The sequence below is a fragment of the Carettochelys insculpta genome, chromosome 4 (genome assembly GCF_033958435.1).
Source record: "Carettochelys insculpta isolate YL-2023 chromosome 4, ASM3395843v1, whole genome shotgun sequence".
NCBI classification, from domain to species: domain Eukaryota; kingdom Metazoa; phylum Chordata; order Testudines; family Carettochelyidae; genus Carettochelys; species Carettochelys insculpta.
The window spans coordinates 106,084,016-106,102,969 of record NC_134140.1 but is presented as its reverse complement, the minus strand read 5'-3'; the positions used below and the strand labels follow the sequence as shown (position 1 = coordinate 106,102,969).

The 18,954-nt window shown below is 39.7% G+C and overlaps 1 protein-coding gene across 2 annotated transcripts in view; it reads left to right on the top strand.

The window, feature by feature from the left end:
- The window catches only part of ANK2 (ankyrin 2), a 223,750-nt gene that overhangs the window by 177,996 nt on the left and 26,800 nt on the right, over positions 1–18,954 (top strand). Inside the window, exons 28-33 of one of the 2 annotated variants that reach the window (XM_074993415.1) lie at positions 9,407–9,631; positions 11,296–11,394; positions 12,511–12,665; positions 14,249–14,460; positions 15,069–15,273; positions 18,790–18,886. In XM_074993415.1, coding sequence (XP_074849516.1) covers positions 9,407–9,631; positions 11,296–11,394; positions 12,511–12,665; positions 14,249–14,460; positions 15,069–15,273; positions 18,790–18,886 — 993 coding nt within the window. The remainder of the gene's footprint in view (positions 1–9,406; positions 9,632–11,295; positions 11,395–12,510; positions 12,666–14,248; positions 14,461–15,068; positions 15,274–18,789; positions 18,887–18,954) is intronic. The other variant, XM_074993414.1, reaches the window with a different exon arrangement.

The window sequence follows — 18,954 nt, the reverse complement described above, 5'->3', positions numbered from 1 at the left end:
TTGCAAAGCAGTTTACAAAACAAAGACACTTAGTAAAACAGAAAAATAAGATCTACTCTTGCCTCAAATACAAACCTAGTCATTCTTTATTTCCTGGTTTATTTCTGTGCTATAGTTTAGGTGGGCACAGAAATAGAGTTTGTTTACATGTGATTGTCCTACCAAGAAAATCAGACAAGAGAATAACACGGAGTTTCTTTAGATGAAGGTTTAACTTGCAGCAAACTGGGCTATGACTCTGTCCCACAGTAGTTTGCCATGCAGACCTTGCTGATTCGCAGTAACAGTGTTAAAATGTTTTGACCTACCCTGCTTTGAAATTATTCGTGCTTGCGGGCCTGCCAATGTGTAATAGATTAGTGCAGGGTAGATTCATCTCCCCTCCCTACCCATCTTTCTGCAAGCTAAATGTTCCTGTAGACAAAGCCTTAGGTGTCACATCAGAAGGTTCACAATACAAGGATTCCATGGAACTGCATCTCAGCTCTTCATGTTCCCAAGGCAGAAGAGCTGAGCAACACCATGTTCACACAGGTTTGGTCTGTTTTATATGGAAATCTTTGGAGATCTTTTGTAAGAGTAATGAGTTTGGAATTGAATTGTTATAGGACCCTTTGGAATGAAGGGCCTTATATAAGTGGTAGCTATCTCTTCCTGACATCATGTTTAATGTTGACATCAATATGCAGATATTTGATTATAAAATAGACAGTGGACAGAATTTACATGCAGAGATCCTGTTAGTCCCAAAGGGCTATATGTATGTAAATTCTGTCACATTTGCATGAGTGACAGTATTTGGAAAAGGTGTATGCAGAATTGCTCACACAAAGATGGAGACTGCATTGCCTCCTTACAGGGAATACAGTGACCTATGCCCATGGAGTGTATAAAAGTGTCCTTATGGTTACACAATACAGTGACCTACCCCCATGAAGTATATACAAGTATCCTTATGGTTTCATTTGTCTCACATATCAACTCCTCCCAAATATAGTTCCTGTCAGTTAGGACCTGCATGGTGCACAAAATTTAGCACTTCAACACCTGCATAAGTGAGGACAATTCCATTGATATAAATGCACTGAATTTGATCTACTAAGTAGAGTTGACATTGGTTGGTCTCATTTCCAACTTTTCCTGCCAGAATAGTGTATCTTGGCCTCTTCCTGTGGAATACTCAAACTACATCATATTTCCTCAAGTGTTTGCTTTTCATCTTCCAATACCATTATAACTCTCCCAAGAATACTATCTTGCCATGAAACTTCCTTTTTGCTCTGATTCAGCCACAGTAAGCACTTGAGATTGCCTGTCAAACCTTATTAATCCTAAACTCTAGAAAGCACATCTTAGTAACGGCACTGGTTGACCGAATGCTGCAAGACTATATATAAGCTTTAGGATACTTAGCAAAAGTATCTTACTTTTGCTTAGCTTCATCTCCAGCTTTTTCTTTAAAACCTTGCTAGGAAATGAAACATATTCAAAAAGTTCTCCATCTCTAACTTATTTGACTAATGTATATTTCGAATTCACTGCTTCACCTCCTGAATTGCTGCCATCTTGAATCAGCACTTGGTTAAAGTTTATATAGAACATCATTCTAATAAACCAAATTCGCCTGCCCACATTTCAGAAAAACATTTTGCTCATCTGTATTTATTATAGGAGGGAGCCTTCAAAACATGGTGTGTAACAGAATTCTTCAGCAGTACATAGAGCTGTAAAAGCTAGAAAACATTCATCTAGTCCATAATCCTGTCAACATGGGTATGGTTTTTTCAGTGTTTTGTATGCTAGAGTGTTAATGGATCAAAAGAAGCCATTCCCTTCACTCACTTGAGAGACCTCTTTCTGAAAGAGTTCATGATAAAAGTCTCTCTTATATTTGTATTAACTTGACACCGTTCAGTTTCATCCCATTGCCCCAGATGTATTCCCCAATACCATCCTATTACCTCTTCTTTGATGTTTCTACACCCTTAAGTTGACTATAAATGTCTATTATAGCTTTGATATTCTTCAGTGTCTATATCTGTTCTTTTGATCTTTCCCCATATATCAGTCTCGCCAGATATTCTCTGACTTCCTTTTAATTTTACACCTGCTCTATGGCACTGAATAGACATGGGTCCGAGCCACAAACTCCAGGTTTGGGTATAAATTTGAAGCCAACTCCTTTCAAAGTTTCTCTGTTTGAAATCGGGGTACCGTGATGCAGAGAAAGAGATTACGAAATATGGACCTTATGTTTGAGCCAGATTTTGATGCCACTTCAAAATTTAGGACTCTAGCTCATCTCTGGTACTAGGGCTGTGTCTACACTACATGAGAAAGTCGAATTTAAGGCAGTTAGCTTGATTTTACATTGTCACAATCTTGTGATATTAAATACCATTAGGCCGATAACATTGTCAAAAGCGACTCGTCATAACATCAAGTTCGAATTAAGGCTAGTGTGGAAATGCCACGTCTTTAAATTGACTTTTTTAGCCTCCAGAGGTGTCCTGTATGTATCCCACAATTCCCCATGATGGTCCACTCTGGCTGCTTCCATCTCCACTGCTCTCCCCATGCACAGGAATTAGGCAAGAGGAAGCTAGCGAATTTGAATTCGGCACCAGGAAGCCCATGGCAGCTGGGCTGTGGGGTCATGCTTGTATGAGAGGCTGAGAAACTGCTTTCTTTATTGTCAGTGCAGTGAATGCATCTACCCATTAAAATAGCTCCAACACAGAGTTCATGGTTCTGTCTCTCTCTCTGAAAGCTGAGTACTTGCATTTTGTTTTCAGCACTGGTGCCAGCCCCTGCCCCACTGCACCACGTGACAGCGAGGCTGTGGGGGTTGTCCTTGTATGAGAGCCCAAGAAGCTCCTTTTCTGCAGTTTACATTTGTGCAGAGGCAGCCCCCCACCCATTCCTCCATAGGGGCCATGCAGTCAAGGTCCTTCCTATGCTCCACCACATCATGTGGCTAGCCCCTGAGCCAATAAAAGGATGTGTCTGCTGTGCAGTGCAGATCATGCTGCCAAACAGCACCATGCCCTGGCTTGTGCGTGGTGAGGGCTTCAAAGGCGGGAAAGATTTTTGGGCGTTTGCTGTCACTGGGTGAAGTCTCCCCCATGGCAAAGATTTCGGGGGCTTGCTGTCATTAGAGGGGAAAGGAGCACTTCAACTGGCCCTTCAACCAACAACTCCCCTGACCGCATGACACCCACCTAATGGAATGTGGGGGACTGGCCCCCATACAGTAGGTTGGAGCTGTCCTTCCCTTCCCACCCGCCTGAGCAACACACTGAAGGGGCCTTGTCAACTGTCCCTTCAACATACTACCCCACACCGCATGATACCCCAATAGAATGTGGAGGGGCCGGATATGACAATCCCATGCCTGGAGTGCGAGTTGGTGTATCAGGTAGAAGCCATACCATTCTGCCCAGGTAGGGTTGCTTTTGGTGTGTGTGGGGAAAGGAGACAAAACGTGGCTGGAGGGCCATTTGAGATGGCAGACACCTGGGTGATCCCAGGGCACAGTCATTCATGCATGTCGAAATTTGGCAAGCTCCATCCTCCATGTTGGACACATCTGTGTAATGAAGTGGGAAGCCAAAGATCCTGCATCAAAATTGTCTTTTTTCTTCAACTTTACTATCACTTTCTTTGTTCAAGCTGGAATATTTTCATGGGTGGTGTTTCTGGATTCAAGGGTGGGGGTAGAGTGGCTGGAGGGCCAGTTGAGATGGCCCAAACACCTGGGTGATCTCAGGGCAGTATGACAGACCCCCTGCCTGATGCACTACACCACCTGAAGCCAGCTTATTTGTTTTTTTCTTTGCCTGGGATTCCTTTCTTTTACTTCTTTCACTCTGAAAAAATGTGTTTGCTTTCCATGGGAGGGGAATGAGGGCAATGCAGAATGGGAAGATGACATAAGGCACCTAGAACCACTTGTGGGGCATTTTTTTCCCCATAGCACACCAGTGATAATACCCAGAATGCTACAGGGCTTATGGAACTGTGGGATAGATTCCCACAATGGACTGCTGCAACAGTCAGTGTTTGACGATTGAGTGGGGCAGCAGTAAGTCGACTTTGTGGGGAGATGAGGATAGTCAAATTCAATTTTATAAAATCCAGTGTTATAAAATTGATTTTAATAAAATTGAATTTACATGGTAGTGTAGACATAGCCAAGGTGTCCAGACCTGTGCATAATATTTTATTTACTTCACCAGAATCATACCATTAACTCTCTAGATTGTGAAATGATGCATGCATGTATTTATATTGCAAAGGCTTTTTATTTTGCTGCTATAACACATAGAAAAAGTCATATCTAATTAGCTGACCTTTATCACACTCATAGTTCTCCTTTGATGTGCAACATTCAAGGTTCCTTCCCACTCAGTATAAATTTCAGATTACTCTTCCACAGATTCACTGATCATTAGCTTGCATTTAGCTAATTTTGTTATTTCCTGTTCACTGTTTTAACTCTTATTTTATTCTCTCTTCACTGATGTGTTTGAATCGCCTCCAAATCTGGAATTGGCTATAAATGTGAACAGTGTGTTGGTTTTTCCATCCTCTAGTCTTGATCATTAATAAAATATCCAATTAAGTTCTTAAAGAACCATCCTTCAGCAGCCTCATCCACCTTGATACAATGTTGTTGATCATTAACTTTCGTTCACAGTCCCCATTTTGTTTAGCTAATATGACACTGCTTAACTTTTTATGTAAAAGTCTCTGAGTCAGAACATTGAACACACTAGGAAAATCTCTACTTTACAGCTTCAATCTCGAGTTTGTAATTAGATTTTTAAAAGCAAGTAATTTGCTGCCATGATTTGTTTGTATTCAACCACCATGCCGTAATTGCTTATGACTATTATTCCCTAGCTGGTTATCAGGTTTTCTTCCACTTAATATTTTTTTTCCATTAATATACGCAGGATGGCGTTTAGTCTTATAGAATGTAATTGTCAGATTGCTTATTTTATTCCCATTTTTACAAGATTGGTATGACATTTTGTTTCTAATATTCATCTGATGCCTCCTTGGTTCTCCAAGATTATTTTTTTCCCCAAACTATTTACCAGTGATTTAACAAATTGTTTCATGACTATAAAGTTCTTAAGCCAAACAGGGTGAAATCCTGTCCTCACTGAAGTCAATAGAAATACCGTCCACACTTGCTGATTTGCATATATTCCACTTACCATGTGATCTTGGACCATTTTAGGCCTGATCCTTCACTATTGAAATCAATGGAATGTTTGTCATCAAATTCAGTGAAAGCAGGATTATTTTATGAATACAGCCATTAATAGAATCCTTAATCTTTACTTTTGAGTTCTCCATGTCCCTTTATGATAGTTTAGTAATATATTATTTTAAAAAGCATTACAGTAAATTAACCATAATTGGAATATTAGAACTTGCCTATCTCCTTTCTTATGGTGTCTCATTTTTTTCTTTCCCCTGATAATTTGTAATAAGGGTCTTTCTTATTCATCAGTTTATTCTGATTTATTGTTTCCTTACAAGTTTTAACAGCATTCAGTGTTCCTGTTTAGTTCTTGCTCTTTTCACTCTTTCCTGTTCCAGAGGCTCCTGGGAAATTAATGTAATAATGTACTTTAATTTTTGAACTCTGGGTATCTTTCTGTATAGCTTCACTCCGTAACCAGTTCCTTAGTAGGCTGAATTCAAAGTGATCATTTGCACAAAGTTTTTCTATAATCCCCATTCTCAGACACATTTATATTTCAGTCACCCAACACAAGTCAGGGTATTTGGAGTTCCTTACAGATATACTGTCCTTCCAAATGCTTCCGTCCCTTCTCCTAGAAGTTTTAGGTATAATTCTCTTCCAGTCTTGGGAATCTGTAGATGCCCACTACAAACCCACATTTATTTTTCACATCCCTAACTGTATTGCTACTTTTTTTTCAGGCTCAGAGTGTATGACATTGATTTTGTCAATAAATTTGCTTATATAGCTCTTTTCTATTGAGTGATGGTTCCCCAGTCTGCTGGCCTTATCTTTACAGCCTCTCTCAAATGTACTTTTCTTTGCATATTTTTTTTTCTGTTTTTGAGGGTAATAGCTGGCCTGACTAATAGATTCTTGGGATCATCCTCTTGCGTATTCCAGCTGCTAGATGTCCTAAATAACTGAAGACTGACAAATTCATGCCTGGATGTCTTTGGCTGAGAAGGCCTGAAGTTAAATAGCTGGTACTTTGCAGTTGTGACACTCTTTATAGGCACATACTAGACATGTAGAACTGTATGTTGAGATGCAGTAGATCATGGATGTTCCAGTGGATAGAACATGGGGCTGCTATAATATTACTTATGAACGTGCTGCAAAATGCCAGTAAAATAAGAATGTTCAAAACCAGAGATTTCGGTGTTATTTCTAGCCTGATTTTCACACTGCTGGTTTGTTGTTTAAACAAATATCCTCTCCGAGGACTACTTCATAGGTATATAGGTTGTCTTTTGCATGGGAAAGCATCATCAGTTCAGTTCACTTCTCAGTTTTTGGCTTGTCTGAAAACTTTCACTCCTTAGAAGAATAGAGAGTACCATCTATGAAAATAGCAGAACTCAGTATTGCCAGTTTAGCAGGGATTCCTGGACTGGGTCCTGTGCAGTGTACATTGTAAAATGCGCACTTTTTCAGCTGCTAATGAGAAATTCAAAAGCCATCAGCTGGTTAGCAGAGGGCCTGCAGCTGGGTTTTTTATTTCTATTGGTGGTGCACATTCACGCATGCCTCAGTGTGCATAAAATTATTCTGCACATGGATGGAAAATATCTGCCGATGGGTGGAACATATTAGAGGCAACACTGATTCTATGCTATGCTCATTATTAGGGATGGTTGAATTATTATGTATGGATACTATTATCTATTTATTTGTAATTCAGTAGCAGCCCCAGTGTGCTCAGCTATGTTGGTGCACAGTGTAAGATGAATTGCTCAGTTTCTAAGGAAAACACTTTCACTGGGAATACAGAATTCCCTGAATGAAAGGAAAAATGCTGACTCTATTATCATTTTCCATTAGTTGACCATCTTAAACATTAGTTGAATAATGAAAAAAGTATTAATGATTATTTTATTTGGGGAAAAAAGCCAAAATTAATTCAGTATTTGCACCAACCAGTATAATAACACTGATAGTGCTCTCTGCTGTTCACGTTATTGTCAGCTTGTGAATTCCTTATGCTGTCCCAGAACTTAAGCTGTTGTTAAATGCATTCCTAAAGCATTCTTCATCACTGAATCTTAAGATGACGCTCAGAAACAAAAGTCACAAGCATGTTAATCCATTTATTACAATGGTGATGCAAAAACTGCATCCAGATACGGGCTTTGTTTTAACTTGGAAAGGCATCACATAACATTATTGTAAAAATGGAGCAACTATAGCCTCCTTGACTTCTCTTTTCATCCCTATTCATAATCATGTAAAATATGACTCTAAACTGTCTGTAGACTGGATTAAGGTAGGTAGAGTCCTTTCTTCAAAAATGAACCCCAAAGTTAAACACTTGTTCACTTTTGTTTGTTTGTTTTTGTTAAAACCACAGAAGCATCAGCCCCCCACGAAGAATGAGCTAATGGTTGTATTCCTTAGGGTATTGCACTAAACAAACCCTAGAGGTATATGAATGGTTGTAGAATAGGATACTGCATGTGTGGAAGAAGTGGGAAGTCTCTTCATATGGCATCCATGTTGCATGGCGTGCTTTAGATTGGCGGTTTGTGGCTCCTTCTTCTCATTCATTTTTATGACTTGACTTGCACGGAGTGTTGGGTGTTCTGTTTTAACAGCATGTGGAATGGATTGTAAATGTTTTGATAATGAATAGATTCAAGTATTTGCAATACCAAGTGACCCAAGGGAGTGAAAAATATCTGTATTTTTCTCTCATGTGGAAAGGTCTTTTTCTTGCAGTGCAGATGTTAGCATTCACACGAATCCCTGTGTGGTGACTAGTTGAATTCCTAAAAGTAGGTCTAGTATTATCTCACCTATTTTCCCTGCTCCCACTGCAGCAAGCCAACCTCTCCACCCCCAGGGCAATGGTGACTATGTGTCATGAAACTGAACCATATAAAATGTAAAGTGGCCATTTTTTTCTAGGATTTTGTACATTTCACAGAAATGCCCTTAATTAAGCTGTGTCCCAGCAAATCTATCAAAATCAGCATGTTGTGTATTGATGACTAAACAAACTGAGCTTACAGTTAGGAGATGGCGGGGCAATTGCTGTTGAGCCATGATCAAGCTCCCTGCCATAAATATCTTCCTTCCACTGTAAGGGCGCCCCACAGGGACATATTAAGAATCACAAAAGAGAAAAAGCTGAAACTCATAAATAAACCCACTCCTCCTCCTGTCCTGTTTTGTCTTCAGAAAGGGTCAGGTAGGCTCCATAAATAGGAAGGAGTAGGGATTATCTTGTTAAAAGTCAGTATAGTCACTTTTTAAGAGGAGTGAATTGAAATCTTGCAAATTTTCCCCCCTTAGTCAATTTGTCTTAATACCATATCGTGAAAAGTTTTTAAGAAATGATAAATGTTAAATATATATATATACACAGAGAGAGAGAGAGAGAGAGAGACATTCTTGATGTAAAAACTACAACTCCCACTTGCTTTAGTAGCAGTTATAGCTGCTTTTGGCAGAACAAAATTTGGCTCATAATCTGTGAATTATATCGTTTTAGGAGTTTTAGTTATAGTAAACCACTAAAAAATTATATATATAAAAAATTATATTGAATTTAGAAAAGTCAGAATTGTCTTTATATTATGTTTATATTTCTATATTTATTTCTATAGATATATATCATGTATATATTTATTTTAGATGAATTTATTTACATATAATTTAATATATTATCTTTATAAAATAGTACAGGAAGCCATTTTCCTTTAGTAATATATGTTAAAATTGTATATTTTACACGTATATGTGTTGTTCCCATCTTACTTTTCAATGACACTAGTTGTAGAAATATGCCAGATAGCATTGGGGAAGAATATATAATATGAAAATGTGTATATTCATTCATAAAAGAGAGGCGCTTTGTCATGATCTTATATTTTACATATGGTATATTTTTACCATCAGTTGCATTGCAAAATAAGATTGTTGCTATAAAAGGCTCTGACGATAAATATTTCTAGTGCAGGCGATGTTAGCATGAATTATTGCTACATATTAATTTTTAAAAAAAAAACTGTACATTTTAAGAAAATGCCATCAGTATATAGTTTGTTACGTATTGAAAGAAAACCATTTGAAACATAATGGTGGTGATTTTGTTTTGGCTAATAAATGTTCCAAACATGTTGAATATTCATTTGTTGTTTTCAGCTTCCTGGTTAGCTTCATGGTGGATGCCCGTGGTGGTGCCATGCGAGGCTGCAGACACAACGGATTAAGGATCATTATTCCTCCTCGGAAATGCACTGCTCCAACACGAGTAACCTGTCGTTTGGTCAAACGCCATAGACTGGCCACCATGCCTCCAATGGTGGAAGGAGAAGGTCTGGCCAGCCGCTTGATTGAAGTTGGACCTTCTGGTGCTCAGTTTCTAGGGTAAGACTTGCTGTTTCACCTACTTCTATTTCCATCTGCTTGTAAATTGCACGGGTAGCTCCTGCTTCAAGATTTAATTTGAAAAGATCTACTTAGCGTACGGTTTCAGACCGATCATGTTATAAGGCCCCTAGTGCAAACCAGCAATTCACTTAGCTTGTATGCCTTTTCATTTGACAACACTGATGTTTTTAACCACTAACATGAAGATTTAGTGTGCTTCCTGGAATAAGTTTATTAATCACTGCTGTGCTATGAAAATGGAAATCACTTTGCTGTCAAAGTTAGGCAATTGGCACGGTATGTAAATCATCCACAGTTAAGGCATGAATAACAAGTAGCACAACACTGATCTGAAACCAAATTTGAAGCCTGCTACAGATACAACATAAGTTAAAGCTCCCTATAGTAAAAACTTGTGTTTTATCTATAAGCCTGCTATCAAAATTTGTACTATCTGGAAAGCACAAGCCTTTGATTTTTCTGGGGTTAAAATTGCAAGTTCAAACAATAGGACATCTCAAGAATTGTTCAGCCATTTATTTTGTCCTATATTGCAATACCCGATAGAAAGATCAGAATTGCAACTACTGCTGTGCTTGTTTTAGCAATATTCAGCTGAAACCAGCAGTTCTTGGCACTTTTGTTTGTTTTATCAGCTGCTCTCCTTATCAACTATGGCATCCAAAAAGGGATGATTGAAGGAGCCCCTCCAACAGAGCAAATAGCTTCAGTTGGAAACTGACAAATGACGGTACAAAAGGCAACAGTTTTTAAATCCATTCTGAAACAATTCAGTTTTATGTAAGTCCTGTAATGTAGTCAACAGAGCCACCTGCTGAGTCATATCTGGAGGAATGGGCTTGAGAAAGAGTGGGAGGTGATTTGTTTTTTCAAAAACACATTGAAAATATCCAGGCTTGTTCCCATTATTTTATTGATGCTCTTCTTTAATAGTGCAACAGGAAGAGTTTTGAAATACTGGAACATAAATCTAGAGATGAGCCCTCTTCTACGATAAACTCATAGACTCGTAGATTTAAGATGCACCGGCAGAAAAGCTACCTAACAAAATACTAATCTGACATTTTCTCCAAATCTAAGTTCAGTTCTGATCAAAACCCAGATCTAAAATACCAGCAGAATACCTCTGCTGTCACATTCATTATTTCTGTAACTTCTCTCCCTCTTCCCCACATTCACACTAACATGCAGTATCTTTTATTTATTTAAATGATGTCTTCATCTAATGAGGATTCAGTAAAAACTTGTTTGAACAACACACAGATACGTTATAGTTTTTGTGTCACTCCTCTTAGGTTTACACCTTTCTAGTGGGTGTTTTTCTAGGTGGGTGTCCTGGCAGTGAAATCAGGTATTGTTGCTGTACCTGCTTACACAGATATTACTGTAGTGCACTGATATATCCGATCTATGGGCCAGATTCTGCTCCTATTAAATTTAATGACAAAAATCCCATTGACATTAATAGAAATATTTCATTAATTTCTACCAGCAGTGGGGCACAACTAGGGCAGAACCTTATTCAGTGTTTGGCTTAATTCCAATCTGTTGATCAGACAGTGGCACTGGGGTTCTGGAAAAAAACCATACATAAAGCTTATTTATGTTCTTTCTTTCACTGCTGCTTTGGATGTACTCAGTAAACTTCATCTGCCTACGGCTCCTCCCCCACTTAATGAGGGAGAAAGCTTGGTCAGCCGAATACTTCAGCTGGGGCCTCCTGGGACCAAATTCCTTGGGTAGGAGAGACTTAAAACAAATTGATGGATGCTGGCCTCCCCATTCTTCTTCTCCGTCTGCAATATGATTTATTATTTTATGTCATTGTGCCCATGACATTGTCCCTTTCTATGATTTGAAATTTTGTAATCTAACCTTTAGTGCACCATTCTCCAACCCTTGTGGTATGTGGTTTTTGTTGTTGCTGTACATTTATCTTTTTCTTAAAGTTCTGTGACCTTCGTTTTTGTTTTAGCATGAGATCTTCCTAGCTGTAAAATGTGCGAGCTGTTATGTGCTTGATGTCAGTAGCAAAGCAACCTGGACAGGAGCAACAAAAAATCTTATGTGTGTGTGTGTGTATGTCTATTTTGCACCCATTGCTAGCAAACCAAAGGAATATGTTGTACATCATATAACATAGTATGAAATAGCATGACATTTATCAAGTACATATGACCCATATGATTCTGCACTTTTGAGGTATATTTATTCATGCATATTTATACTTTCCTCCTGAGTGTAGAAAATACCAGCACTATTGAAGTGTGTGTGTGTGTGTGTATGTTCTCTCTCACACACACACACACTTACATGTGTACATTATGAAGCAAATTCTTATCTCCTCTATAGTAATAAACATCCAAATTAATGTTAGTGTAAAATCAGCAGAAGTGAGAAATGAATCAAACCCCTTCACTTGAATGGCATTTTTTTGTTTTGTTTTCACTGGTATACCACATGAGGAATTTGTCTCACTGTCTGTATATACTGCCGTAGATTCTTTTTTAAATGAGGTTGTGCATGTTCACACATAGTGGTGACAGCTAAAATGAACACGAATTTTATTAATCTGTTTGCAGCCATATGCTAAAATCTCTGTTCAAAATACTGCTTCCTTACTGAGTGTGTAAAGAGATGTATGCATCCCTTAACTGTCCTGTAGTACACACTGGGTCCTTGTAAAGGCAAAGATGCCCCAGTGAACCATAGATACGCTGTCTAGGATTACACGCAGCTATGCTAAAGAAGTGGGTAGAATTCCAGGTTACTTTGTAACAGACTGAATGGATAGCTGTTACTTCTATTTCTTCCTCTCACCCATGTACATTTAATGTGCTGTGTTGCTGTGTCAGGCCTGTGATCGTGGAGATACCCCATTTTGCTGCTCTGCGTGGAAAAGAGAGAGAACTGGTCATCCTGCGCAGTGAGAATGGGGACAGCTGGAAAGAGCATTTCTGTGAATATACAGAGGATGAACTGAACGAAATCCTCAATGGAATGGATGAAGGTACTCAGTGCTGGGAAAAAGGTGGGGCGAGGGCTAAAGAGGAATTAAAAATGATCCTTTGTCCTGTATTTTGACTGTCTCACTCATGACCCTGCCCTCCAGGGGCCGTATTGCCACATTCTGCTGATGCTGAGTGACCCATAAATCTGAAATCATAGAGGAACACAGTAAACATGGTGTTGCTAAAGGTGCCTGTTTGCTGACATCCTAGCACATTTAGCCAGTAGCACGGGCAAAACGTATCTGGTATTAGTTGGTAGAAAGCAGTTTTTCTAGTGCTAGTCCCTATGTGTACTTCTTACATGTATCTATGTATGTGCCATGAGCTTCAGTCCAGAAAATCTTACAAGCAGTGTCCATTGGCCCACATACACCCAGTAGATCTCTTCGTGCTCTTGACTGAGAGTATAAGAGCCAGTGTGAGCCAATGCCACAATTCATGGTCCTGCTGCACTGCAAGAATCTTTGCTGTTGGCTTCCTCACTCTCACCTCCCATCTGAGCACTGCTTGCCAATAACCCAAATATGGAATCCACATCAGGAACCCCAGCGCTCAAAGAAGAAATGGAGGTTACCGACTGTAACTGGAGATTCTTTCAGATGTGTGGTCTCTGGATGCCACTTCCCAGCCTGTGTTCCCTCTGCTTTGGATACTTCTGGATTTGCAGTAAGAAGAGGTGTCAGTCCCTACTGGCTACCCTCAGTCACAAACACAAGGAGACACCTATTGCATGTGTGGTTGCCAACGGATACTACTTGTAAGGATATCTGGACTTGGCTGTATGGTGTGCATGCATGCCTGTATATGCCATACACAGAGACCATGCTTTTGAAGAACTTGCAGTGACAGTAAGTAACTTCCATAAGTAAACTTCTCAGTGTTTAACTCCCTTTCGGTACATGAATTCCCAAGCCCTTTTCACAATTCTAAAGTACAAGTTTCTTTTGCAAATATCTCACTGCTCTGTATTTTATTACCTTCAATGGATGGCTGCTTGTTTGAAGCAGTTCCAGCATCTCAGAGAACATTGTAAACATTGAGGGAACCATAATAACTGCATCATGGCACTGACAGTGAGCTAGAGCATAGAGATGGACCTTGTGTTGGAGTCAGGGATGTACCTGTAGGATGAATTTCAATTTTTAATAAGCTTACTTAGTCAGTGGGGATACATGAGCATATGCCTAACATTAAATATGTAATACTGTAGAACTGAATGGGACTCTTTATGTGCCTAAACTCAAGCACATACTTCAGTAACTGACCAATTGGGAGCTTTGAGCTCATGGCTTTTGAGTCAGTACACAGTGTTAAAGATCATCTCGAACTAAAGTCCGTGATCTGTATGTCCCCCATATTATAGCAAAGTAAAGGTCTGGTTTTAAATTAGGTAGTTATCTCTAATTATCTCTCTTTCCCTTCTGGCTCCCCAGATTCTGGCTTTTGTTGTTTTTGCGTTAAATGTCAAAGGTCTTTAAAGCTTTTCACCTTTAATTGCCATGTATAGCTTTTCTTGTCTAGAAATAGCTGTTTGGTGTCTCTGACATTCTAGCTGTGTAATTGTGGCTCATTTTTCGCTCAGTACTTGACACTCCAGAGGAGCTTGAGAAGAAGCGTATCTGCCGCATCATCACCAGGGATTTCCCACAGTACTTTGCCGTGGTGTCCCGGATCAAACAGGACAGCAACCTCATTGGACCTGAAGGAGGTGTGCTCAGCAGCACTGTCGTACCGCAAGTGCAAGCAGTCTTCCCAGAGGGAGCGCTAACCAAGCGAATCCGTGTTGGCCTCCAGGTACAGAGAAGCAGTAACACGACTTACCTCACCTGCCCAGCTGGCATTTCATTTGAGCCCTGGCCCTAGAAAAGCAACAGCTTTTCTGTATTGAACCATCTGCAGGCAGTGGAACAATTGTATGAGCTCACCATTTGCCGAATGCTATCTCAAATGCCCCCACAGAACAATAAAGGTTGTGAGAAAGAGAGGTTTGGAGAGAGTTTGGTGTCTTGAGTTTTATTCATGACTGTGTCACTGACTGGAGGCTTCAGGACAAGTCAACTAATGTCTCTGTGCGATAACAGTAATAACAATGCTTTCTTTATGGCGGCATGTGCTATCAGCACCTCCGCTAAAATAAATCCAAAAGCCTGTGGGATCTCCTCCTGCTGGGAATGAGTACTGCCACCTCCATTTCTTTGTTTGTTTGTTTTTTTGTTTTGTTTCCCCAAAGAAAGCACTGAGTAAAACTAAAATAGCTTACAAAGTAGCTGTGGGATTTGATTATACATATATATTTATGTGGGACTTGCTATGTAACACTAGCAGTGGACAGACACATTCTTTTATATCTTCATTAAACAACATTTCCATATTGTTTATTTTTATCTTGTTATTTTGGACAGGCCCAACCTATGCACAGTGAACTCGTACGGAAGATTTTAGGAAACAAGGCAACCTTCAGCCCTATAGTCACCCTGGAGCCAAGAAGGAGAAAATTCCACAAGCCAATCACAATGACTATTCCTGTCCCCAAAGCTTCCAGTGATGGGACAATGAATGGTTATGGGGGAGAAACACCCACTTTAAGATTGTTATGCAGCATAACAGGTAGGTATAGTGCACCAGAGTTTTGTATGCGTTTGCAGAATCTTGAGATAACAAAGTATTTGGGGGGCAAATGTATTAAAAAGATGATATTGACGTAAATCTCTGTCAAAGCTTTGCTGAAGGCTATGTATGAAAACAAACTGCACTCATTCCACAGAGTGAAACTGATTTTTCACCACGTGTGAGAACAGCAGCATTGTATAATTTTTGTACATGTATAGCCCCATGCTTTCCACTTCTTAGCATTTTCTGCATTGGTTGTTTATAGAGCTCCCTATTCTGATCAGTAATGTCCAAATATTGGTGACACATAAGGAAACATAGTCAATGATCCCAAAGAGTATAAGGCCAAATTTGGAAGACCAGATTCTCTTTAGTAATCTAATCCCATTTAAATCAGTGTTGAGAAATTGCTCATTAATCTGAGTTAGAGTAAGTCTACACAGCACAGTTATTTCAAAATAACTATGCTAACTTCTACATGACTCAACCACTCTTTCAAAATAATTTCAAAACAGCAGACATTTTATTTCCAAATTGATAAACCTCATTTCACAAGGAATAGCCTCTATTTCCAAATAAGCCATATTGTGTCCAATGGCTCTACTTCAAAGTAGGCTCTATGTGTGTAGACACTGTATTTCAAAATAGCTAAGTGCTATTTTGAAATGTGTGTAGCAGTGTTATTTTGAAATAAAATATTTCAGAATAGCTCTTCCAGACCAGTTTACTTTGTAATTAGGCTGCTGTGTAGACATATCCTTAGGGACTCACAATCTGGCATTTAAAATATAATACCACCAGAGTTTCTACCTCATGGTCCATTCCTTATCATGGTGAAGTGGCTTGTGTGTCTCAAGCAGCCAGAGAGCTGTGCCAGTAGGAGCCTACAGTTCCTGCTTCACTCAGACTGGACAGGTCAAGGGGTAGAGACCAGACAAACTTGTATCGCCTCTCCCCAAGGTAAAAGGGGTTGGCTTAGGGTTAACAACCCTATCCATAAAAAAAGCAAAAATTACAGAAACATCTACAAAGAACCCAAGAGCCAGTTTCCAAGTGGAGCTGTTCAATTGATATGCACTTCAGACAAACCTGATCCCAAAAGATGCTACCATGGAACAAATTTGGAAAACAGCCTGGAAAGAGTGCAAGGCATCACAAAGAATGGATCACAGCAGAAACTCTGAGAAAAGTGAAGAAATGAAAAGACAGAAAAGCAGCAGTCAACAACAGCAAAACAAGAGCAGCCAAGGGGGAAGCTCAGAGAGTGTATCCAAAGAAGTCACGGCATACAATGGATCCACCAGTGCGGGATAAAGAGGGGCATGTGTTAACAAACCCAAACGAGCATCTGCGTAAATGGAAAGAACACTCTGAAGAGCTACTGAACTGCCCTGTCCACATGAAACCTCCAGAGTTACCATCTGCAAATATATCTCTGCAATAACAGCAACAGACCTACAAAAGAAGAAATCAGAAAAGCCATTCCCCTCTGAAAAGTGGAAAAGCACCTGGTGCAGATACCATCCCCACAGAAGCAATCAAGGCAGGTAGTGAGACATCAGTCAACACAATATATAATTTATTTGGGAGAATTTGGGACACTGAAGAGATCCCACAAGACTAGAAACATGGCTACTTTATCAAACTTCCAAAGAAAGGCAGCCTGAAGGAATGCAAGAACTGGAGGGGTGTCAAGTGTTCAATTGGATTCTTTTGGAGAGAATGAAGACAGAAATTGATAGACAGCTAAGGGAAGAACAGGACAGCTTCTGAAGCGAGAAATCTTGTGCTGACCAAATAGCAACTATCACAGTGATCATAGAACAGTCACTTGAGTGGAACTCCCCACTGTACTTAACCTTCATAGACTTTGAAAAAGCCTTCAACAGCACTGATAGAGACATTTTGTGGAAACTGCTGCAACAACATGGCATCCCATCCAAAATTATTAACCTGATCCATTCAACATACGAACCCTTGACATGCCAATTTGTTCACAATGGTGTCTTGACAGAATCCTTCAGCATACTCTCAGGAGTGTGACAAGGGTGCCTATTGTCACCTTTCCTGTTCTTGATCACAGTGGACTGGTTATGATCTGGGCAGCAGATGGCCATCCATGAATCATTCAGTGGACACTCTTCAAACAGCTAGAGGGCATTGATATTGCTGACAATGTCACCCTCCTTAAACACTGACATGAAAGCATGGAAGAAAAGGTCGCAACACTAGACAAAACTTCCTCAATGATTGGACTGAGCATTAACAAGGGAAAGACTAAGACAATAAGATCAACCAGTCCAAAACCAACACCATCACACTGGATGGGGATGACCTGGAAGATGTGATGCAGTTCACCTACTTGTGGAGTATTATGGGCAGAGATGGAAGAACAGATAAGGATATCAATTCCAGGATAGGGAAAGCAACAGCTGCATTCAAGACTCTTCATCCCATGTAGCATTCACAAATAACATCTGCAAAGATGAAATTGCAGTTCTTCAACAGAAATGTGAGGAGTGTGCTCTTGTATGGAAAGCAACACCTGGCTTACTAAAACTCTTAAAATCACAAGCTACAGGCATTCATAAACAGATGTCTAAAGCACATCCATCACAACAAATGGCAACACTTTGTCACAAATGAGGAGCTTTGGAAGAGAACAGGACAAGAAGTACTTACTGGTCAAATCAAGAGGAGAAAGTGGGGATGGCTAAGCCACACTCTCAGAAAACCATCATCCAGCACAGTCTGTCAAGCTCTCACATGGAACCCGCAAGGAACATGCAAAAGAGGAAGATCTCGGACATGGAGGAGATCTACTGAGATTGAAGGACAAGAACTGGAGTACTCCTGGAGTCAGCTAGAAGTTTTGTCCCAAGACAGAGCAAAGTGGAGGAAATGTGTAGAAATCACAAATTTATTTTTTATAATTTCTTCCTCCAGCAGAGTTCTTTCTGGGATAATTCTCCCCTCTGATCCTATGTAGGTAAGGAATATGTCGTGGGCTGAAGTTATGTTTGGTCTTCTTAGCCTATGTGCAATGTGCTTCAGGTGGCACATGGCTACGATTCATCATCAAATTTGGTCCGCTGGTTAGATCATTAGTTTTCTTGGTTTGGGCCAGGTACTGACAAGGGACTGTGATATGAACACAGATCCATGTTCACATTCTGTATAGTTATGGCATACAGACAATTCTAGACTCATCTTTTTGCTTTACTTTTTTCAGATGTTTGCATTTATCTGTAAGTCTCATACAGTTTCAGATGCAGTTTGAAAGGACTGTTTCCAGAGCTGTGCTTCAGCACTGATTATTTGGAAAAATGCATGTTGGTTTATTTGGGCAGTCTCTCTCCATGGCTAAAACCATGTAATCCTGTTAACATCAGTGGAGTAATACCAGGTGTACCTGAAAGTAAAACTGGATTTCTTGTTTACAACAATTTGAAACATGCTACAAATTTCCTATGAAAAAGAGGGCTGGTATTATCATTATTATTATTATTTCAGGTGGAACTACCCCTGCTCAATGGGAAGATATTACAGGAACAACTCCATTAACTTTTGTCAATGAATGTGTTTCCTTCACAACGAATGTGTCTGCCAGGTATACACACAGCAAAATATCTCTGTTAAAGTAAACCCTTTTAAGACTGGTCTTTTTTTTCTGTCATG